This window comes from Nomascus leucogenys, chromosome 6, assembly GCF_006542625.1.
Source record: "Nomascus leucogenys isolate Asia chromosome 6, Asia_NLE_v1, whole genome shotgun sequence".
NCBI classification, from domain to species: Eukaryota; Metazoa; Chordata; class Mammalia; order Primates; family Hylobatidae; genus Nomascus; species Nomascus leucogenys.
Genome location: NC_044386.1, coordinates 60190114 through 60214851, shown reverse-complemented (window position 1 = coordinate 60214851; position 24738 = coordinate 60190114). Strand labels below are relative to the sequence as shown.

The 24738-nt window shown below is 44.2% G+C and overlaps 1 protein-coding gene across 2 annotated transcripts in view; it reads right to left on the bottom strand.

Annotated features, from left to right (window-relative positions):
• The window catches only part of EXD1 (exonuclease 3'-5' domain containing 1), a 52654-nt gene that overhangs the window by 26993 nt on the left and 923 nt on the right, over nt 1–24738 (bottom strand). The window contains exons 2-7 of one of the 2 annotated variants that reach the window (XM_030813799.1): nt 21387–21572; nt 14108–14176; nt 11050–11107; nt 10612–10739; nt 8111–8169; nt 1679–1765 (exon numbers count right to left, since the gene is read on the bottom strand). In XM_030813799.1, the coding sequence (XP_030669659.1) occupies nt 1679–1765; nt 8111–8169; nt 10612–10739; nt 11050–11107; nt 14108–14176; nt 21387–21519 (534 nt within the window). In that variant the 5' untranslated portion in view covers nt 21520–21572. The remainder of the gene's footprint in view (nt 1–1678; nt 1766–8110; nt 8170–10611; nt 10740–11049; nt 11108–14107; nt 14177–21386; nt 21573–24738) is intronic. The other variant, XM_003266746.4, reaches the window with a different exon arrangement.

Below are 24738 nucleotides of genomic sequence, written 5' to 3'. Positions count from 1 at the left end.
TACAGGGAGACCTCATCTCTGGGAAAAAAAAAAAAAAAAAGTAAAGGAAGAGGGACCCAAACGCTATCCATCCCCTAGCTATTCTTCAAGGCTAACTACAAAAATACCTATCTTAAAACTTGTTTTAAAAAATGAGGAGCGCCTCTGCCCGGCCGCCCCGTGTCTGGGAAGAAGTGAGGAGCGCCTCTGCCCGGCCGCTCCGTCTGGGAAGTCTACAATGGAGGCCAGAAGCAATGTGGGGGCTGGACATGGTGGCTCACGCCTGTGGTCCCGGCACTCTGGGGGGCGAGGCGGGTTGATCACTTCGGGCTAGGAGTTCGAGACCAGTCTGGCCAACTTGGCGAAACATGAAAAATACAACAGACAAACCAACCAACCAACTCAGTGACAACAAAACAGGTCTACCCTGGAGTCATACTCTAATTTTTTTTATTTTCCTCCCTTTCTGATCCTTTATCCCACTTTCTTTTTCTTCCTCTTCCTTCTCCCTCTTCTTTGTCAAATAGAGGATTGAGTTATTATCACTGATCCACATAAAGTCCCTCTCTACCTTATTTTAACTCCCACCCCCCATTTCTATTCCCCGACTTCCCATGTGTAACCTTCCTAATATGTTTGATATGCAAAAAATAAAAATAAAAAATATTGGCCGGGGTGGTGGCTCACGCCTGTAATCCTAGCACTTTGAGAGGCCAAGGTGGGTGGATCACTTGAGATCAGGAGTTTGTGACCAGCCTGGCCAACATGGTGAAACCCCATATCTACTAAAAACACAAAATTAGCCAGGTGTGGTGGCACGTGCCTATAGTCCCAGCTACACAGGAGGCTGAGGCGGGAGAATCGCTTGAACCCAGGAGGCGGAGGTTGTGGTGAGCTGAGATCGCATCATTACACTCCAGCCTGGGCAACAAGAGCAAGACTTTGTCTCAAAATAATAATAATAATAATAGTAGTAATAATAGAGACCCTCATCTAGTATCTCCCAGGTCCAGGGAAACTAAAATGACATGGTGAGAAACCTGCTGTGGAAAGCTACCACCTCAGAATGAAAAGAGACGACACTCTTCATAGAACTAAGGTGAAAGAACAGAGCTGGGAAAGACCTCCAGCAGAGCCCGAGAGACAGCACTAATGGCTTTAACAGTGAACCTATTCTTGTTACTGAGCTTAAAAAAAAAAAAGTGAATCTATAAAGAGACAGAAGCTCTCTCCTTTTGAAAAGAATAAAGTGAGTACCAGGAGAAGGAAGAACATTCCAACAAGTTATGCAACAATGACACTAGGGTGACAGAAAGAAGACAATTAATAAATCTACCAGTGAGCCAAGTGCAGTGGCCTATCCCTGTAATCCTAGTGACTAGCGGGGCTAAGGCAAGAGGATTACATGAGGCGAGGAATTTGAGATCAGCCTGGGCAACGCAACAAGACCCCATCTCAAAAAAACAAAGCTGGGTGTGGTGACACTCATCTGTAGTCCCAGCTACTCAGGAGGCTAAAGTGAGGATAGACAGCATGAGCCCAGGAGTTCAATGCTGCAGTGAGCTATGATCTGCACTGTGGCCTCAGTGACAGAGTGAGACCCCATCTCTAAAATACAGTTTTCAAAAAGAAAGAAAGAAAAAATCTACTAGTGGCTCTATAATTACTTCAAAATAAAAAGTTTTCAAAAATCTTTGACCTGCAGCCAGCACAGTTTGCCATGGCGACACATATTCGCTCCTTCTGCTGCCACACTCAGGACATTCTGCTTCTTGATATGGAGTATCTGGTAAGAAAAAGAAGGAAAGGAAAAACTTTCAGGGGATAAATGTTGGCATGATAACATCATGATTGGCACAAGTACAATGGTCAGCAGTAAACAAAGTGCATCATCTTTGTCAAACTTACAAAATTTGATTAATCCAAAACAGTCTGTTTTACACACACACATCAATCAGCACTGAATACTTCTGATTCTTTTTTTCTGTTTTAGCAAAAGTGTTCCACAGCTGGAAAATAAATCACTCAGACCCCAAATGACAATAAAAGTTGAAAACTCAGACACCTTTTGTTACCACTGATGCTACAGAGAAAGAATCATAATCTGTTTTTATTTTTTAAATTGAGACAGAGTTTCACTCTTGTTGCCAGGCTGGAGTGCAATGGCACGATCTTGACTCACTGCAACCTCCACCTCTCAGTGGATCAAGAGAATCAAGTGATTCTCTTCCCTCAACCTCCCAAGTAGCTGGGATTACAGGCATGCACCACCACGACCAGCTAATTTTGTATTTTTAGTAGGGACAGGGTGTCGCTATGTTGGTCAGGCTGGTCTCAAACTCCTGACCTCAAGTGATCTACCCGCCTTGGCCTCTCAAAGTGCTGGGATTACGGATGTGAGCTACCAAGCCTGGCCCTGAATTATAATCTTTAAGACAAGATTCCAGGCCGGGCGCGGTGGCTCACGCTTGTAATCCCAGCACTTTGGGAGGCTGAGGCGGGCGGATCACGAGGTCAGGAGATCGAGACCACGGTGAAACCCCATCTCTACTAAAAAATACAAAAAATTATCCGGGCGTGGTGGCGGGCGCCTGTAGTCCCAGCTACTCGGAGAGGCTGAGGCAGGAGAATGGCCTGAACCCGGGAGGCGGAGCTTGCAGTGAGCTGAGATTGCACCACTGCACTCCAGCCTGGGCAACAGAGCAAGACTCTGTCTCAAAAAAAAAAAAAAAAAAGACAAGATTCCTTATGCAAACTATGGCATGCCCTAACACAGGGCAATTTACCACAACTGAAAGGAATATATGTGGTGGCTAAGTCTCAGAGTATCCACTGCTCAGAAAGACAGAAACAAGGACTCTTCAGGTTCCTTAAAGCCTCGGATTCACTGAATTACTCAAAACTGAAATAGCAGCCGGGCGCCGTGGCTCATGCCTATAATCCCAGCACTTTGGGAGGCTGAGGAAGGAGGATTGCTTGAGCCCAAGGGTTTCAGACCAGACTGGGCAAAACAGTGTCTGTACAAAAAATACAAAAAATTATCCAGGCATGGTGGTGCACACCTGCAGTGTAGCCCCAGCTACTCAGGAGGCTAAAGTGGGAGGATCACTTGAGCCTGGGAGGCTGAGGCTGCAGTGAGCCATGGTGATGCACTTCAGCCTGTGTAAAAAAAAAAAAAAACACAAAAAAAACTGAAAGAGTGGTACCCCAGGTACACACTCTTGTCCTTTATCTATAATCTTACCCTATTTCATTATACAATTCTATAATCCTTAATCCATAATTCATAAAAATATTTGCATGATAAAAGATTCTCCCCATTTTATAGGTAGATAAATTATTCAATAACAGAAAGGCATAGTAATTTACACTAGCAACATATCTCCCTTTAGAGAGCATAAAGTGTTCTCAATTCTGAGTATCTTTCATCAATGATGAGAAAATGGCACTGAATTTCAGCTTCATTCCCAATCAGATGGCTGCAGAACTGGCAACAAAAGCTGCATTCTCTGTTGATGAGAATTCCTAATTACCTCTTCAAACTTCCAGAGCAAAAGCTTTTTTTTTGTTGTTTCTTTGTTTTGTTTTGTTTTTTTGAGACAGTCTCACGCTGTCCTTCAGGCTGGAGTGCAGATCATAGCTCACTGTGGCATGAACTCCTGGGCTCAAGCTATCCTCCTACTTTAGCTTCCTGCAGCCTCAACCTCCAGGGCTTAGCTGATCCTCTCATCTCAGCCTCCCGGGTAGCTGGAACTACAGACCTGTGCCACTATGCCCAGCTAATTATTTGTATTTTTTGTAGAGGTGGGTTTGCCTTGTTGCCCAGGCTGGTCTGTAACTCCTGGGCTCAAGTGATCTGCCTGCCTTGGCCTCCAAAAGTGCTGTTATTACAAGAGTGAGCCACCACTCCTGGCCACAAGTTCTTACCCTCATTTTGTTTTTATTGTTGTCACGGACCCTTTAAAGAATCTGTTGATACATAAATAATTCTTACAACTCAATGATAAAAATAATTATTTCAACTCAATTAAAAAATAGGAAAAGGTTTGGGCATGGTGGCTCATGCCTGTAATCCTAGTACTGAGGGAGGCTGAGGAGGACAGATTGCTTGAGCCCAGGAGTTCGAGACCAGCCAGGGCAACATAGTGAGAAATTGTCTTTACATAAAATACAAAAATTAAGGCTGGGCGCAGTGGCTCACACCTGTAATCCCAGTACTTTGGGAGGCCAAGGAAGACAGACTGCTTGAGTCCAGGAGTTCAAGACCAGCTTGGGGAACATAGCAAGACCTCATCTCTTAAAAAAAAAAAAAAAAAAAAAAAAAGAGCTGGGCATGGTGGTACACACCTATAGTCCAAGTTACTCAGGAGGCTGAGGTGGGAGGATTGCTAGAGATCCTAGGAGGTGGAGGTTGCAGTGAGCCAAGATCATGCCACTGCACTCCAGCCTAGGCTACCAAGCGAGAGTGTCTCAAAAAATAAAAGGCAAAGGATCTAAATAGACATTTCTCCAAAGAAGTTATACAAATGGCTAGTAAGCTCATGGAAATGTTCAACATCATTAGCCATCACAGAAATGCAAATCAAAACCACAATAAGATACCACTTCATACCTGCTAGGATGGCTATACTCAAAATTACAGATAAGTGTTGGCAAGGATGTAAAGAAATTGGAACGGCTGGGCGCGGTGGCTTACTCCTGTAGTCCCAGCATTTTGGGAGGCTGAGGCGGGCGGATCATGAGGTCAGGAGATCGAGACCACCCTGGCTAACACGGTGAAACCCCATCTCTACTAGAAATATAAAAAAAAAAATAAGCCGGGCATGGTGGCGGGCGCCTGTAGTCCCAGCTACTCGGGAGGCTGAGGCAGGAGAATGGTGTGAACCTGGGAGGCGGAGCTTGCAGTGAGCTGAGACGGCACCACTGCACTCCAGCCTGGGCGACAGAGTGAGACTCCCTCTCAAAAAAATAAATAAATGAATAAGAAATTGGAACCCTCACAGACTGCTGATATAAATGTAAAATAGTGTAACAGCTTTGGAAAAAAGTCTGGCCATTCCTCAAAAAAGTTAAACACAGAGTTACCATATGATCTAGTAATTTCACTCCTAGGTAACTATCCAAGAGAAATAAAATCATCCACACAGAAACTTGTCCATGAATGTTCATAGTAGCATTATTCACAATAACCACAAAGAAGAAACAACCCAAATGTCCATCAAATGGTGAATGGATAAATAAAATGTAGTATATCCATACAATAGAATATGATTTGGCGGCTAACTGTGGTGGCTTACACCTCTAATTCCAGCACTTTGGGAAGCCGAGGCAGGTGGATTGCTTGAGCCCAGTAGTTTGAGACCAGCCTAGGCAACATAACGAGACGTTGTCTCTACAAAAAAAAATATATAAAAGAAGGAATTAGGCGAGTGGTGATCAGCTGGGGACAGAGCAAGACTGTCTCAAAAAAAAAAAAAAAAAAGAATTATCTAGGTGTTGTGGCACATGCTGTAGTCTCAACTACTTGGGAGGCTAAGGTGGGAGGATTGCTTGAGCCCAGGAGGTCCAGGCTGCAGTGAACTCTGATTGTGCCACTGCACTCCAATCTGGGTGACAGAGCAAGACCCCGTCTCAAAAAAATTTTTTTTAATTTATAAGGAATATTATTTGGCAATAAAAATAAGTGAAATACTGATATAAGCTACAATGTGGATGAACCTTGAAAACATTATGCTAAGTGAACAAAGCCTGTCAAAAAAACTACGTATTTTATTATTTTATTTATTTATTTATTTATTTTTTTTTTGAGATAGAGTCTCACTCTGTCGCCCAGGCTGGAGTGCAGTGGCATGATCTCAGCTCACTGCAACCTCTGCCTCCTGGGTTCAAGCAATTCTCCTGCCTCAGCCTCCTGAGTAGCTGGGATTACAGACATGCACCACCACACCCAGCTAATTTTTGTGTTTTTAGTAGAGACGGGGTTCACGATGTTGGTCAGGCTGGTCTCGAACTCCTGACCTTGTGATTCACCCATCTCGGCCTCCCAAAGTGCTGGGATTACAGGCATGAGCCACCGCGTCCAGCCTGTTTTTTTTGTTTTGTTTTGTTTTTTGAGACAGAGTCTCACTCTGTTTCCCAGGCTGGAGTATAGTGGCATGATCTCGGCTCACTGTACCCTCCACCTCTTCCCACTCAGCCTCCCCAGTAGCTGGGATTACAAGTGCCCGCCACCACACCTGGCTAATTTTTGTATTTTTAGTAGAGATGGGTTTTTGCCATGTTGGCCAGGCTGTTTTCGTGGTTGCCAAGGGCTGAGGAGTGATTAGGAGTGATGGATAAGGGGTGTGGGGTTTCTTTCTGGTATATTGAAAATATTCTAAAATTTATTATGTTGCTTTACGTACAACTCTGTGAATATACTAAAAGAAAGTGAGCTGTACATTTTAACTAAATAAATTGTATGGCATGTGGATTGTATCTCAATGATGCTATTTTTTAATAAAAATTTTCTGTTTAGTTCAGACTTAAAAAATAACCTGTTGATAGCTAATTTTCCTTTTAAAAATGCATCCATGGGCCAGGCACAGTGGCTTACACCTGTAATCCCAGCACTTTGGGAGGCTGAGATAGGCAGATCACCTGAGGTCAGGAGTTTGAGACCAGCCTGGCCAATATGGCAAAACCCCATCTCTACTACTAAAAATACAAAAATTAGCTGGCGTGGTGGTGCGTGCCTGTAATCCCAGCTACTTGGGAGGCTGAGCCAGGAGAATCGCTTGAACCTGGGAGGCGGAGGTTGAGGTGAGCCAAGATCGCCCCACCAAACTCCAGCCTGGGCCACAGAGTGAGACTCCATCTCAAAAAAAAAAAAAAAAAAAATTCTGACTCTTCTCTGAAACTGCCAATGGCTTTAAGTCAAACTCAAAATCTTTACAATGTCTAGAAAGCCCTAAGTGAACTGCCTCCTGCCCCCTTCCATCTCCTACCATTCTTCTTCACTGTGCTCCTGTCACACTGACCTCCCTGCTGTTCCTCCACACAAGCCAGGAATAGTTCAGCCTCAGGGCCTTTCCACGTGCTAATTCCACTTTTAAGTTCTTCACTTTTTTTTTTTTTGAGACGGAGTCTCGCTCTGTTGCCCAGGCTGGAGTGCAGTGGCACGATCTCGGCTCATTGCAAGCTCCGCCTCCCGGGTTCACGCCATTCTCCTGACTCAGCCTGGTGAGTAGCTGGGACTACAGGCGCCTGCCAGCATGCCCGGCTATTTTTTTGTATTTTTAGTAGAGACAGGGTTTCACCGTGTTAGCCAGAATGGTCTCAATCTCCTGACCTCATGATCCACCCGCCTTGGCCTCCCAAAGTGCTGGGATTACAGGCGTGAGCCACTGCGACCAGCCTTTAAGTTCTCCACTTTGATATCTACATGGCTCCCTTACTTACTCGGGTCTTTGTTCTAATGTCACCTCCCTAGAGATGTTTTCTCTGTCTATCCCACATAAAATAGGACCTCCTTGTCACTGTAGTCCCCATACCATGCTTTATTTTTATTCCCAGCACTTACTGCCACCTAAAATAAAAGCACTTGTTTATTGTCTTGCATTAGAATATAAGCTCCTTGAGGGCGGGAACTTTGTCTTGATTGGTTTTACCCAAGAGCTCAGAACAGTGCCTGGCATATAGGCATATAGCAGCCACCAAATATTTCGTTGAATTAATAGGAAAAAAAAACATCAAAAATATTATAATAAAGAAATTTATAGCTGAGCACGGTGGCTCACGCCTGTAATCCCAGCACTTTGGGAGGCCGAGGCGGGCAGATCATGAGGTCAGGAGATCGAGACCATCCTGGCTAACATGGTGAAACCCTGTCTCTACTAAAAATACAAAAAATTAGCCGGGCGTGGTGGTGGGCACCTGTAGTCCCAGCTACACGGGAGGCTGAGGCAGGAGAAGCGTGTGAACCCGGGAGACAGAGCTTGCAGTGAGCCGAGATTGCTCCACTGCACTCCAGCCTGGGCGACAGAGTGAGACTCCATCTCAAAAAGAAAAGAAAGAAAGAAAGAAATTTACGAGACACAGACATGATACCTACATACAGGCAATACTAGTAATGATTGAGGACAATACTTACCGCAGCACCAAACTTCTGCTGGAATTGATTAATGACTGTGTATGTCACCTCCTCTTTCTCTACAGGACAAGGATTGCATTAAATATATTTCTCTTCCTCAGCAACAGAATAGCCTTCCCACTAATTTTGGCCATACTTATATATTCCTACTGTATTGCAACTCAAATGTCTAATGTTATTTCATTATCACCTGCATTAGCCCATCAAACAGTGAACACTAATTAACATCTTCTTTGTCAAATGAAAATAAACAAAAGCCCCACCAATGATAATCTTATAAACTGAACTGTCTACATGTCCTGTGATAATCCAGTAATGTTTCCTCCTCATAGGTTTATATCTTGAATATTTCAAGGCATACACTTTTTTTTTTTTTTTTTTTTTTAGACAGAGTTTTGCTCTCGTTGCCCAGGCTTGAGTACAATGGCACAATCTCGGCTCACTGCAACCTCTGTCTCCTGGTTTCAAGCAATTCTCCTGCCTCAGCCTCCTGAGTAGCTGGGATTACAGGCGCCCGCCACCACGCCCGGCTAATGTTTGTATTTTTAGTAGAGACAGGGTTTTGCCATGTTAGCCAGGCTGGTCTCGAACTCCTGACCTCAGGCAATCCACCTGCCTCGACCTCCCAAAGTGCTGGGATTACAGGCGTGAGCCACCGCGCCTGGCCAAAATTTTTTAATATTTTATTTAAATTGAGATGGGGTTTCACCATGTTGCCCAGGCTGGTCTTCAACTTCTGGGCTCAGGCAGTCTGCACAATCCACCCACCTCAGCCCCCTGAAGTGCTGGGATTACAGGCATGAGCCACCATGCCCGGCCTTATTTTATTTTTTTTTATAGAGACGGGGTTCCACTATTTTGCCCAGGCTGGTCTTGAACCCCTGGCCTCAAGCAATCCTCCCACCTTGGCCTCCCTAAGTGCTGGGATTACAGGCGTGAGCCACTGTGCCTGGCCTTGTTTTGTTTTTAATGAAAAAAAAAAAAAAAAAAAAGAACCCCAAAACCCTACAACGGCTTCTCCTCTCATTTCAGAGTAAAAGTTTAAGTCCCAGTTGGTTGCAGTGGTTCATGCCTGTAATCCCAGCACTTTGGGATGCTGAGGCGGGCGGATCACAAGGTCAGGAGTTTGAGATCAGCCTGGCTAACATGGTGAAAACCCACCTCTACTAAAAATACAAAAATTAGCCAGGCGCAGTGGCACGCGCCTGTAGTCCCAACTACTCAGGAGGATGAGGCAGGAGAATCACTTGTACCTGGGAGGTGGAGGTTGCAGTGAGCCGAGATCATGCCACTGCACTCCAGCCTGGGTGACAGAGCAAGACTCCATCTCAAAAAAAAAAAAAAAAAAAAAAAATTAGCCGGGCATGGTGGCACATGCTTGTAATCCCAGCTACTCAGGAGGCTGAGGCAGGAGAATCACTTGAACCTGGGAGGTGGAGGTTGCAGTGAACCAAGATCACGCCACTGCACTCCAGCCTGGGGGATAGAGCGAGACTCTGTCTCCAGAAAAAAAAAGTTTTAAGTCCCCACAAAGCTCTACGAACTCCTCTTTGACTCACCGGTCCCATCTCATCTACTGCTTCTCTCCCTGCTCCAGCTGCTCTGATCTCCTTGCTGTTCCTTCAAGATCCTGGTATGTTCCTATCTCAGTAGTGTCTTTTTTTTTTTTTCAGCCTAAAGCACATTTCCCCAAGATATCCTGAAAGCTTGATCCCTAACCTCCTTCAGGCCTTTACGCAAATGTTATTTCAGCAAGGCTTGTCTTGGATACCCTAAAACTGCAAAACCACCCTCCCTACATACTACTTCTCTTCCTTTTTTTTCCTCCTTAGCATTTGGCACTATTACAGTATATATTTTACTTATTTATCTTATTTAGCATCTGTTTGCTGCTCAGTAAGGGGAGGGATACCATACTTCAGAATCCCCAATGAATGAGTGTACCCCAATAATTATGAGTACACACACAGTATGTACTCAGTTATTAAATAAACAAATGAATCACAATATTTTATCTTAATTCAGAACTCAGAAGCAATGGCTCAGCTTAGGATTCTGTAGAGAATCTTGATTCAGGGTTACATCAACTCTAAACAGTAAAGAGAGTCTAGTTGAATTTGACTGACTTGGTTCAAAAAAAAAAAAAGAGAGAGCCTAGAAAATTCAGAGCCTCGGCTGGGCGCAGTGGCTCATGCCTGTAATCACGACACTTTTGGAGGCCAAGGCGGGCGGATCACCTGAGGTCGGGAGTTCGAGACCAACCTGATCAACATGGAGAAACTCCATCTCTACTAAAAATACAAAATTAGCTGGGCGTGGTGGCACATGCCTGTAATCGCAGCTACTATGGAGGCAGAGGCAGGATAATTGCTTGAACCCAGGAGGCAGAGGTTGCAGTGAGCTGAGATCACGCCATTGCACTGCAGCCTGGGCAACAAGAGCGAAACTCCATCTCAAAAAAAAAAAGAAAAAAAAAGAAAATTCAGAGCCCCTATATTCACCTGATGGGCTGTACTTGAGGTCATTCAGCAGAGAGGTAGTTGGTGTTTCAGGGGCAGGAGAAGCAGGCTCACATACATTTAGGTCTTCAACTTTCATTTTCTCCATCTGGGTTCTTTCTGCGTGTAGACTATCCTTACAAGAAACAACACTTGGGTGAACTTGTTCTTTGTTGTTGACACCAAAAACAGATTTTGCCACTCATTAACGTTAAGGACAGTGGTCCTTCATCAACTAGAGGACCCATTCATCCACTGCTTACATTGACTTGAGGGCGCTATCTAACAATGGAAGAAAACACCTATATATTTCTTCTCATTTCTATTTCCTTATGCGAAGGAATTAAGCAGCTGGTGAATTAGAGTTTCTAATTCTAAGACTTTCTACCCTAATGTGCACATTTGGGAAACATCATAATTAAGAAAATTATTCCATCTTACCTAACAGAAGATGCTTTTGCTCTCACTGAGCCTTGTTCCACTTCATCTAGTAGTTCCACTGTAAAATAACCAAATGGCTTCCAACAGTTTCCAATCAGAAGTCAATTAACTACTCCACTACCCACACACCCCTAGTTTAACCATGTACTGCAAACAATAATTGGAAATGACATGTTAGTCTATAGAGGCTTTTACTGGCCAGCAATAAATACAACAGAAGAGACCATCTAAAGTACCAAAGACTCTCAACATTCTATCCCTACAAAGCTTCTTGGTTATTTGGAAGGATTAGGAACCTTTCTATACAATCCCTTCACCCTTTTTGTTCTAGGGTAACTTTGTGGTCATTCAAGTTAGTTCTAGAGATATCTTTCCCACTCATCCCAATCCTAATGCACCTTCCCTCACATGGGTGCTGTTTGAGGGTTTTCCTTTTTTTTTTTTTTTTTTTTGTGAGATGAAGTCTTGCACTGTCGCCTAGGCTGGAGTGCAGGGGTGCGATCTCAGCTCACTGCAACCTCCACCTCCCAGGTTCAAGCGATACTCCTGCCTCAGCCTCCCAAGTCCCATGCCTGGGACTACAGGCATGTACCACCACACACAGCTAACTTTTGTATTTTTAGTAGAGACGGGGTTTCACCATTGTGGCCAGGATGGTCTAGATCTCTTGACTTCTTGATCCGCTCACCTCAGCCTCCCTAAGTGCGGGGATTACAGGCATGAGCCACCACATCTGGCCTCGTTTAGGTACTTTTCAAGCAAAAAGCCTCTATGTTTCAAAAGTCTCTTTTCTCTGTACTATCTAGAAGTATTGAATCTCGAGCAGAGAAAAGGTAAAATTGACTGAAAAATGCTGATTAGCCATTATTATCCTTCATCTTGACAATTCTTTTTTTTTTTTTTTTTTTTTTTTTTTTTTTTTTTTTTTTTTTTTTTTTTTGAGATGGAGTCTTGCTCTGTCGCCCAGGCTGGAGTGCAGTGGCGCAGTCTCAGCTCACTGCAAGCTCCGCCTCCCAGGTTCACGCCATTCTCCTGCCACAGCCTCTCCGAGTAGCTGGGACTACAGGCGCCCGCCACCACGCCCGGCTAATTTTTTTTTTTTTTTTTTTTAGTTTTAGTAGAGACGGGGTTTCACTGTGGTCTCGATCTCCTGACCTCGTGATCCGCCCGCCTCGGCCTCCCAAAGTGCTGGGATTACAAGCGTGAGCCACCGCACCCGGCCATCTTGACAATTCTTACCCAAGGTACTTTTGGGGAAGACTCCTCCATGGTTGATTGGGCCACAGGGCAAAGAAAGAAATGACTATCCTTTACGCTTAAAAATTATGAACAAAGCCTATAATCCCAGCATTCTGGGAAGCTGAGGCAGGCAGATCACCTGAGGTCAGGAGTTCGAGACCAGCCTGGCCAACATGGCAAAACTCTGTGTCTCTACTAAAAAAATACAAAAATTGGGCTGGGTGCAGTGGCTCACGCCTGTAATCTCAGCACTTTGGGAGGCCGAGGGGGGCGAATCATTTGAGGTCAGGAGTTTGAGACCAACCTAGCCAACATGGTGAAACCCCGTTTCTACTAAAAATACAAAAAAATTAGCTGGGTGTGGTGGCACACACCTGTAATCCCAGCTCCTGGGGAGGATGAGGCAGGAGAATTGCTTGAAACCCAGAGGCAAAGGTTGCAGTGAGACAAGATCATACCACTGCACTCCAGCCTTAGCGACAGAGTGAGAATCCGTATCAAAAAAAAAAAATTATGAACGAAGGACAAATCCTGGAGAAGAATTTAGGAGGCGATGAACTCCGTGCGTACAGATCACAAAGCCGGTCAGCCATCAGCCTCCTGAGTTGGGGAGATGATAGCAGTGATTCCTTCACTTCTCTCTACAAACCCATTCACAGCCTAGCTTTCGCCAGTCCAGAGGTCTGTTTCACTTCAAAGGCTGATAGTGAAAACACAATTAAGAACTCCAACTACCACCACTATCCCTGCCATTATAAAAGAATATTCAAGGGACAGAGTGTTCATGACAGCGTACTCAATGAGAAAGAAATAGGTAGCTGTCCAGACTTGTATTCCCTGAAGTGGCTCTGGATTGGCAGTCATTAATTTGGTGAGATTTTCATTTCCTCCTAAATGCTCGTTTTCTCACAAAGCAAAGCAATCTTTCAAGCAGTAGTAAACTCTCATTCCTTTCTTCAGATCTGCCCCAGAGTGAGAGATGCACAGTCCTAAGAGGTCCCAGAGCTCTCATTCCTCCAGCCCTTCTATCCAGCTCCTGATCTATACTCCTCCTTAAAGGGCAGAAGCAGAAAGTTCCTGAGTCCTTGAAAGCAATAAATGTTCTTGCTTTCTCTTATCCTACTTGATATGTATGAAGCACACTGATGAGCTTCTACAGCTACTCTTTCAGGCAAACAATTGTACTTACTCTTGCTAAATGGTTTGTGCTAGCAGAAATAAAAAATAAGGCTGCTTCCTGCCATTCCAAAATCCGAAAAGCTCTGAAAACCAAAATTTTGTTGTAACTCTTGGTGAAAAAACTTGACCAGATATGCTATTTATAGTCCGATTTTATTCCACTTAGTATGACTGTCCACCCATTTTTCTGGAGAAATGTGTTGTATTGTAGAGTACTGCCCAGACTTTCTGGAGGTGTTATGTAATATGAACAGTATATACTCCGTTACATTTTCCAAAATTCCAGAACAATTCTTGATTCTGAGACATTTGGCCCCAAGGTTTTGGATGAGGAATTGTGAATGGACTGTGAATTTTAAGTAGCTTGCTTAGCAAGACAATCCCTTCCTGTTCACATTCCTAACTATCTGCTGGTCCGAGTCCCTAGTGATAAGCACCAGCAGACCTGACATTATAAAACCAAAATGATTATAATTCTATAAGACTATTTTACTCATAGAGTACCCACAGAAGCAGTAAGAAGGATCAATTCTCAAATACCAACTTTAAGAATCCATAAGTGCAACATTAAGGCAAGACAATTTCAAATATTGGAATGAAATCTCAGTACTAGCATTTTCAAGGAACATGGGGGTCTCACCATTCACAATCTCATGCCCAAAAAACAACTTCACTCCCGGGACACTTCGACCTGTCTCCACATTCTTCACTGTTACAGAAAACAATTCATTCAGTTAATTAAAATATTTTCCTAAAACTCTAAGAAAATACGATGCCTCTCAAAATTTCCCAAGTCTGAGTTGTATTTAAGAAAAAACAAAACTCCAAAAAAATCTCCAAATCTTCCCCCAAGGAATGAAGAGTCAATAATAAATGACAAAGCTATGACCTTTAAACAAGTAGTATAAAAAACAAGGGAAACCCCATTAAGGTCCAGGAGAAACTAAAAACGATAGTACACTGAATTTAAAATTCTCCTGAGAATATTCTAAGGCCTTTGGGGTTAAGAACTGTCTATTAATTATATTTCTATTTATTTTTACTCCACTTAACTCCAGAAAAAAAAATTTAAGGCAGCCTGCAACTTTTTTTTTTTGAGATGGAGTCTCGTTCTGTCGTGCAGGCTGCAGTGCTGTAGCGCGATCTCGGCTCACTGCAACTTCTGCCTCCCAGGTTCAAGCGATTCTCCTGCCTCAGCCCCTCCCAAGTAGCTCGGACTATAGGCACGAGCCACCACGTTTTATATTTTAGTAGAGACGGGGTTTCACCGTGTTAGCCAGGATGGGCTCGATCTCCTGACCTCGTGATCCGCTTGCCTCGGCCTCCCAAAGTGCTGGGATTACAGGTGTGAGCCACTGCACCTGGCCAAGGCAGCCCACAACTTCTAGCGTCCACACCCTGCTTCATGTCATGCTACACACTCAAAAGTACTATCAAGAACAACGATCCAAATCCTGGCTCTCCTATGAGGAGATAAGGGAGTTAGGAGAAGGTGAGATGCCATGTCCACAATGTTCTGTCGTTTTCCTAGATGGAAGTGTTCATAGCAGCTGTCTTTTTCCACACCTCTCAGCAATCCAAATAATTGAGTTCCACCCTCACTATTCCACTGAATATATTCCTACCAGGGTCAAAGATCACCAACTACTTATTTGTCAAATCCAAAAAAATGTTTTGCAACCTTATCTTCCTTGACTTTCCTACAACCTTTGACAATACTGTTCTCTCATTTCTTTTTAACTCCTGGCCTCAAGTGATCCTCCCACCTCAGCCTCCCAAAGTACTGGGATTACAGGTGTGAGTCACCATGCCCAGCCTTCTCTTCTTTCTTTAGTTATAGGACATCATGTTTAGTTCTTTTCCTACTAATTACCTAGAGCTACCATATTGAGCACCCACTCTGAGCCAGGCATCATGCTATTTCCCTACACTTAATTTTCCAGTAACATAATAAGAATTTCATTATCTCAATTATGGAGGACTCTGAGGCTCAGAAAGTTTGAATAACTAGCTCAAGTTTCCACTGCTAGCAAAAAAAGTCAGGATTTCAATTCAGGCCTCAGTGATTTTAGTATGCTTTTTTATTTATTTATTTATTTTTTTTTTTGAGACAGAGTCTCGCTGTCGCCCAGGCTGGAGTGCAGTGGCGCGATCTCGGCTCACTGCAGGCTCCGCCCCCCGGGGTTCACGCTATTCTCCTGCCTCAGCCTCTCCGAGTAGCTGGGATTACAGGCGCCCGCCACCTCACCCGGCTAATTTTTTGTATTTTTAGTAGAGACGGGGTTTCACCGTGTTAGCCAGGATGGTCTCGATCTCCTGACCTCGTGATCCGCCCGCCTCGGCCTCCCAAAGTGCTGGGATTACAGGCTTGAGCCACCGCGCCCGGCCTGCTTTTTTATTTTTTTGAGATAGGGTCTTACTCTCTTGCACAGGCTAGAGTGCAGTGGCAGAATCCTAGCTCACTGCAGCCTTGAACACCTGGGTTTAAGCAATCCTCCTGCCTTAGCCTTCCAAGTAGTTGGGACTGCAGGCTTGCACCAGCATGCCTGGCTACTTTTCTTTTTTTTTTTTTGGTAGAGACTGGGTCTCACTATGTTGCCCAGGCTGGTCTCGAACTCCCGGGCTCAAGCCGTCCTTCCACCTCAGCCTCCCAAAAGTCGTGGGATTACAGGTGTGAGCCACCCTGCCTGGCAATACATTTTTCTTATAACCGCTGTTACAGTGGCTCCCTGATTTGCTCCTTTCAGTCTCCCTAGCTGTCTCTACACTTCTGCTTGCCCCTTATACATTGATGGTCCCCAGAGTTTTGTCCCTCATCCTTTTTCCTTCTCTTTGAATGATCATACCCACTTCTTAGTTGTCCTGACATTCATTTTTTTCTCCAGCATGGACTATTCTTCTCAGCTCCACTCATATTTTCAACTAAGAACAGACTTACTAAAGAATTTTCAGGCTGGGCGCGGTGGTTCACGCCTGTAATCCCAGCACTTTGGGAGGCTGAGGTGGGTGGATCACGAGGTCAGGAGTTCAAGACCAGCCTGGCCAAGAGCATGAAACCCTGTCTCTACTAAAACATCAAAAATTAGCCAGGCGCGGTGGCAGGCGCCTGTAATCCCAACTACTTGGGAGGCTGAGGTAGAAGATATTGCTTGAACCCAGGCGTCAGAGGTTCCAGTGAGCTAAGATCACGCCACTACACTCCAGACTGGGCGACAGAGTGAGACTCCATCTCAAAAAAAAAAAACAAAAAAGAATTTTCAAACGGGGCCAGGCGCGGTGGCTCATGCCTATAATCCCAGCATTTTGGGAGGCCGAGGCAGGCAGATCACCTGAGGTCAGGAGTTCAAGACCAGCCTGGCCAGCATGGCGAAACCCCATCTCTACTAAAAAATACAAAAATTAGCCGGGTGCGGTGGCATGCACCTGTAATCCCAGCTATTCAGAGGCCAAGGCAGGAGAATCACTTCAACCTGGCAGGCGGAGGTGGCAGTGAGTCGAGATCCCTCCCAAAGTGCTGGGATTATAGGCATGAGTCACAACGCCCAGCCCCTTTCCCATTGTTAACTCCTACTCAACCAGATGGAGTTCCACCACCAATTCCTCCTTTAGGAGATCACTCCGCTTTCCCAATTCAAGCACTTGTAGGTACAAATTAGCTGAATCTTTTGTGTTTTTATAGCATCCTTTGCACCTTTCTATCAGAGAGGATCTCACACTCCATTATACCTGTCTACCTATTTGTCTATTTATTATAGTAAGTTTTTATTTAAATTTCTTTTTTTTTTTTTTTTGCTGGATGCAGTGGCTCACGCCTATAATCTCAGCACTTTGGGAGGCTGAGGTAGGAGGATCACAAGGTCAAAAGATTGAGACCATCCTGGCCAACATGGTGAAACCCTGTCTCTATTAAAAATACAAAAATTAGCTGGGCGTGGTGGCACATGCCTGTAGTCCCAGCTACTCGGGAGGCTGAGGCAGGAGAATTGCCTGAACTCGGGAGGCAGAGGTTCCAGTGAGCCAAGATTGAGCCACTGCACTCCAGCCTGGCAACAGACTGAGACTTTGTCTCAAAAAAAAAAAAAAAAATTTTTTTTTAGAGATGGGTCTTATGCTGTTGCCCAGGCTGGAGTGCAGGAGCACAATCAAAGCTCACTGCAGCCTCGAACTCCTGGGCTTAAGTGATCCACCCACTTCAGCCTCCAAATAGCTGAGACTACAGGTGTGAGCCACCACGACTGGCTAATTAAAAAAAAAAATGTTTTTTAGGCTGAATGTGGTGGCTCACACTTCTAATCCCAGCACTTCGGAGGCTGAGTGGGAGAACTGCTTGAGCCCAGGAGTTCAAGACCAGCCTGAGCAACACAGGGAGACTCCATCTCTACAAAATATTTTAAAAATTAGCTGGTCTTGGTGGCACATGCCTGTAGTCCCAGCTGTTTGGGAGGCTGAAGCAGGAAAATCACTTGTGCCCAGGAGGTCAAGGTTGCAATGAGCCATGATAGTGCCACTGCACTCCATGCTGAATGACAGAGCAAGACTCTGTGTCAAAAATTTTTTTCTGTCAGGGGCTGGGTGTGGTGGCTCATGCCTATAATCCCAGCACTTTGGGAGGCTGAGGTGGGAGGATCATTTGAGCCCAGGAGCTGGAGACAAGCCTAGGCAACATAGTGAGACCCCATCTCAATTTAAAAAAATAAGAAAAAATAGGCCTGGCACAGTGGCTCATGTCTGTAATCCCAGCACTTTGGGAGGCCGAGGCAGGTGGATCACGAGGTCAGGAGTTCAAGACCACCCTGGCCAACATAGTGAAACCCCGTCTCTACTAAAAATACAAAAAAAAAAAAAATCAGCCGGGCGTGGTGGCGGTCGCCTGTAGTCCCAGCTACTTGGGAGTCTGAGGCAGGAGAATGGCTTGAACCCGGGAGGCAAAGGTTGCAGTGAGCCAAGATTGCGCCACTGCTCTCCAGCCTGGGCGACGCAGCGAGACTCTGTTTCAAAAAAAAAAAAAGAAAAAAGAAATTAATTAAAAATAATGTTTCTACAGATGTGGTTTTGCTATGCTGCCTCAGCTGGCCTTAAACTCCTGGCCTCAAGCAATTCTGCCTTACCCTCCCAGGTAGCTGGGACTATAGGCTAGACTAAGTTCTCACTGCAACCTCTGCCTCCCAGGTTCAAGCCATTCTCCTGCCTCAGCCTCCCAAGTAGCTGGGATTACAGGTGCCTGCCACCATGCCCGGCTAATTTTGTATTTTTAGTAGAGACAGCGTTTACCATGTTGACCAGGCTGGTTTCAAAGTCCTGACCTCAGGTGATCCACCTGCCTCAGCCTCCTAAAGTGCTGGGATGACAGGCGTGAGCCACTGCGCCCAGCCCCTAGACTAAGTTTTTTGAGAACAGGGACCACCTTATTTCTGTATGTGTCCCTGGTACCAAGCGCAGTTCCTGAGATATAAAACAATCAATATATGATTACTAAATGAATTAATGTTGCAGAAACCTGTTACAATCCCATCCTAGCCCATAAAAGTGTTTTAACTCAAAATTTGTCTTAATAACATTAATCTCTCAAATGCCATTTATACATGTTTCAATGATGAACTTGAAACTTATCATGCCAGGAAACTCTATATATTGAAGCTTCCAGATTGGCAGATATGGAGGTACTGGCAGGGTAGCATAACCGAACACGACATGGAAATTCCGTGTCCCTTCCCCCATAAAAAAAAAAGAAACATTAAATCAGAAAAAAATATTAACACGAAGCTATTTCATTGGATGCAGCTGCAAGTTGTAAGATTTAAGGTTGTCCTGGCTGGGCATGGTGGCTCACACCTATAAACCTAGCATTTTGGGAAGCCAAGTAGGATCACTTAAGCCCTGGAGTTTAAGACCAGCCTGGGCAACACAGGGAGACCCCATTTCTACAAAAAATAAAGATTAAAAAAACTAGCCAGGTGAGGTGTTGCACAAGTGTAGTCCCAGCTACTCAGGAGGCTGAGGTGGGAGGACCACTTGACCCTGGGAAGTTAAGGCTGCAGTGAGCTGCGATCACACCATACCATTGCAATCCAGCCTCGATAACAGAACATGACTTTGTCTTAAAAAAAAAAAAAAAAAAAAAGATAGCCCTATGCTTCTTTTGCATTTGCCTGTTCTTGAGCTTTATCCTTTATGATAACTGGAATTGAAGCTGAGAGTTGTAGAGGCTACCTGGTGACCATGAGGATAACAGATGATCACTGACATGGCAGAGCAGGAGCAAAAGGCACCTGGTTCCTGCTGGTGTCTTTCAGCCATTGCACTATTCTTCAGCTGCCTACCTCTTTACTTTTTGTATGAAAAAACTTAACCCCTTACTGTATGAACTCATCTGCTGAAGTCAAAAACAATTCTAACGTGGTGGTTATTTTTAATTTCAAAATGCGTATGGAAAGAAATGAAAAGGCCAGGCATGGTGGCTCAAGCCTGTAATCCCAGCACTTTGGGAGGCTAAGGTGGGCGGATCAAATGAAGTCAGGACTTTGAGACTGGCCTGGCCAACACAGTGAAACTCTGTCACTACTAAAAATACAAAAATTAGCCAGACTTGGTGATGGGTGCCTGTAACGCCAGCTACTTGGGAGGATGAGGCAGGAGAATCGCTTGAGCCTGGGAGATAGAGGTTGCAGTGAGCTGAGATCGTGCCACTGCACTCTAGCCTGGGCAACAAGAGCGAGACTCGTTCTCAGAAAAAAAAAAAAAAAAAGGCTGGGAGTGGTGGCTCATGCCTATAATCCCAGCACTTTGGGGGACTGAGGCGGGTGGATCACCTGAGGTCAGGAGTTTGAGACCAGCCTGGCCAACAGGCTGTATTTTTGTTATTTTTTGTACTAAAAATACAAAAATTAGCTAGGCATGGTGGTGTGTGCCTGTAATTCCAGCCACTCGGGAGGCTGAGGCAGGAGAATCACTTGAACCCGGGAGGCAGAGGTTGCGGTGAGCTATCACACCACTGCACTCCAGACTGGGGGATGGAGCAAGACAACATCTCAAAAAACACAAAACAAAACAAAACAAAAAAAACTTTTTATATTGAAAATTCCTTGGCCGGGCGCGGTGGCTCACGCTTGTAATCCCAGCACTTTGGGAGGCCGAGGCGGGCGGATCATGAGGTCAGGAGATCGAGACCACGGTGAAACCCATCTCTACTAAAAATACAAAAAAATTACCCGGGCGTGGTGGCAGGCGCCTGTAGTCCCAGCTACTCGGAGAGGCTGAGAGGCAGGAGAATGGCGTGAACCCGGAAGGCAGAGCTTGCAGTGAGCGGAGATTGCACCACTGCACTCCAGCCTGGGCGACAGAGCGAGACTCCATCTCAAAAAAAAAAAAAAAAAAAGAAAATTCCTGCTATCATGTCAAAAGAAAATTCCTGCTATCATGTCAAAATTCCTGCTATCATGACAAACCAGGCCCAGCACGGTGGCTCACGCCTGTAATCCCAGCACTTTGGGAGGCCGAGGCAGGCAGATCACAAGGTCAGGAGATCAAGACCATCCTGGCTAACACGGTGGAACCCCATCTCTACTAAAAATACAAAAAATTAGTCGGGCGTGGTGGCGGGCACATGTAGTCCCAGCTACTCAGAGAGGCTGAGGCAGGAGAATGGTGTAAACCCAGGAGGTGGAGCTTGCAGTGAGCCATGATCGCGCCACTGCACTCTAGCCTGGACGACAGAGCGAGACTCCGTCTCAAAAAAAAAAGTAGGGACAAACCAGCATATTCAGTCACATTGTTCTGTTTGGGAAAACAATATTCTAACCTTCCTCCCACACTTTCCCTAAAATAGGAATAATGCCACCCTCCCAATCACTAATGGAGCCCAGTGAAACTCAATCACTAATCTCTTAAAAGGCAGAACATTATGAGAAATAGAACAAGACCTTTCTTCAGGACAACAGTCTTATTAGGGTCAACATGCTGAAGCACACCCTCGAAGACGCCACAGAGCAATGTGAGTTTCACCCTCTTCCACAAAATCTGGCTGAGGAAACGGTAGTCACTGCTGGGGTCCATGCTAATTGATTCCAAAAGCCGTCTTCAAATAATCTTCTTTAAGCATCCAAACACTTGAAAATTAATAAAGAGAGCTATGAATTTTAAAGGATTTTTTGGGAGTAAAGTTATTTTCCCTTTCCCCGTATCTGTAATGGACAAGAATAAAATCTGAATAATTCAGTTTTGTTCATCTTTTTGGAATGATGAGAAAAGGATCATTGCAAGCACCAACTCTCATACATAGGAAACTGAAAACTGTAAGAAATTGGGCAAATTAGGCTTGGCTTCTTTGTTTATAAAATGGGCATGATATAATCTTTCCTTCCTTAGCTAAATGGAAGAAGCAGAACATTTAGAGGCTTTTTAATGGCACATTTATACATCATTATAACAAAAAAATGAAAAGAGCAAATAAAAAAATGGACATACATAGAAATATGTGCCAATACATGTTGCAATACATTGTTTAGGGCAGCATAACTACCTGAGCTCCTATTTTTTATAATTGTGGTTGAGAATTTAAGGGCATGGTAATTTTTACCAAAACTGAAGCTGATAATTTTAAGTAAAGCAACTAAATTTACCCTTTACTTAGGAATTAAAGGAAATCAAGGCAAGTAGGACAATAGTGGTACATTGGGAAAAGAACTTTTCTTTCAACTTGTGTTTAATGAATTGAATTTTAGAGACTGTTTCCCATAACTTGGGTCTATGCTATCCTATTAATTTTTATGTCTAGGTACTTGAAATGTTCCATTTTTTTTTTTATTTTCTGTCCTATGACAGTTCTATGCTAAAGGTATTTTAAAATAAAAGCCAAATTGGCCGGGCGTGGTGGCTCATGCCTGTAATCCCACCACTTTGGGAGGCCGAGGCGGGCAGATCATCTGAGGTTGGGAGTTCAAGACCAGCCTGACCAACATGGAGAAACCCCGTCTTTACTAAAAATACAAAATTAGCCGGGCGTGGTGGCACATGCCTGTAATCCCAGCTATTCAGGAAGGCTGAGGCAGGAGAATCACTTGAACTTGGGAGGCAGAGGTTGCAGTGAGCCAAGATTTAGAGATCGTGCCACTGCACTCTAGCCTAGGCGGCAGAGCAACATTCTGTCTCAAAAAAAAAAAAAAAAAAAATTACAACCATATAGAAATGTACAAAGTAAAGAAAAAATGTACTAAGAAATATTATTCATAGTGGGTACTCACCACTGGGTTCAGTGGCTCATGCCAGTAATCCTAGCACTTTGGGAGGCCAAGACGGGCAGATCACCTGAGGTCAGGAGTTCGAGACCAGCCTGACCAACATGATGAAACCCCGTCTCTATTAAAAACACAAAAATTAGCCAGCTGTAGTGACGTACGCCTGTAATCCTAGCTACTCAGGAGGCTGAGGCAGGAGAATCGCTTGAACCCAGGAGGTGGAGGTTGCAGTGAGCCAAGATCGTGCCATTGCACTCCAGCCTGGGAGACAAGAGTGAAACTGTCTCAAAAAACAAAACAAAAGAAGCAGGTACTCTTACATTCTTTACCATAATACAGTAATTTTTTTAAAGTTATTTTAGAACTATTCCGTTATTTAAATGTCCTTGTATTTAGAAACTTAGAGAAATATTCTATAGATTTTTAAATTTAAAAGCTGCATACTTTTGCCACACTAGGAAAATTCAACCAGTGAATTTTGCAATTTAACCATAAAAACACTGATGAAATAACTAGAGCCTAAGTCAACTAGGAAGAAGGTGAGATGTTATATACAATTTTCAGTCAAATAAATAACCTACATTTTTACATTTTAAGGTCTATCAAGTGCTTAAACAAATATTACTTGATACAACAACCATAACCTAATTTACAAATGAAGAAACTGAAGTTTAGAAGGTTAAGACACCTGCCCAAAGTCACACAGCTAGAAGGTAATGCAATCTGAACTAAGACCAGGCCTCTAGGGTAGAGTGTTTGTAGTTTAGTGCAAGACCAAGTGTTATGCATCCAGACAGAACATAAAACAAGTCATCAGAGAGTCTAAGAAAAACCATTCTTTAAGTTAATCCAACAAGCAAAAGGAGATTTTTTAAAGAAAAATACATAAAACTGGAAAAAAAAAACAGCCCTTAATAGAGGCAAACATTATTTTTATTTTATTTTTGAGATGGAGCCTCACTTTGTTGCCAGGCTGGAGTGCAGTAGCGCTATCTCGGCTCACTGCAACCTCTGCCTCCCGGGTTCAAGCAATTTATACTTTTAAAAGGTACCCAAGAAAGAAAAATTTGTGAAACGCCTGGAAAATAAGAGAATTAGAGAAACATTAAAGAAAAAAAAAATTAAAGTCAGAAAAAAACACTAACATGAAGCAAAGAAAGCTTTGACTGGAGACAGCTGCAGACAGTAAGATTCAAGATTAGGAAGGAAAAAAGTAAGGTCAGCGTCAAGAGATGGGCTTCAAGGCTGACTGAGAAAAGGGACATTCATGGGGCGACAAAATTTTCCTATCACACCCATATTCCAACATACAAAGCAGCTCCAGTGATTTAGCTCTTAGATGGGCATATCCAAAATGTTACTGAATATAAACGACAACATCACTAGGTTAGACAAGTGCACACCAATCATAAAAATAACTCTAAGGCCAAGCACGGTGACTCACACCTGTAATCCCAACACTTTGGGAGGCTGAGGCAGGTGGATCACCTGAGTTCTGGAGTTTGAGACCCGCCTAGCCAATATGGTGAAACCCTGTCTCTACCAAAAATACAAAAATTAGCTGGGCGTGGTGGCACGCGCCTGTAATCCCAGCTACTCAGGAGGCCGAGGCATGATAATTCCTTGAATCCGCCTGGAGGTTCCAGTGAGCCGAAATTGCACAGTGATCAGGCCATTGCACTCCAGCCCGGGACTCTGTTGCAAAAAAAAAAAAAACAAGCCAGGTGCGGTGGCTCACGCCTGTAATCACAGCACTTTGGGAGGCCGAAGTGGGCGGATTTCCTGAGATATGGAGTTGGAGACCAGCCTGACCAACATGGAGAAGCCCTGTCTTTACTAAAAATACAAAATTAGCTGGACCTGGTGGCACATGCCTGTAACCCCAGCTACTCGGGAGGCTGAGGCAGGAGAATTGCTTGAAACCGGGAAGCGTTAGTTTCGGTGAGCTGAGATGGTGCCTTTGCACTTCAGCCTGGGCAACAAGAGCAAAAACTCCGTCTCAAACAAACAAAACTCTAGTTCTTCAAACCAGAATCTC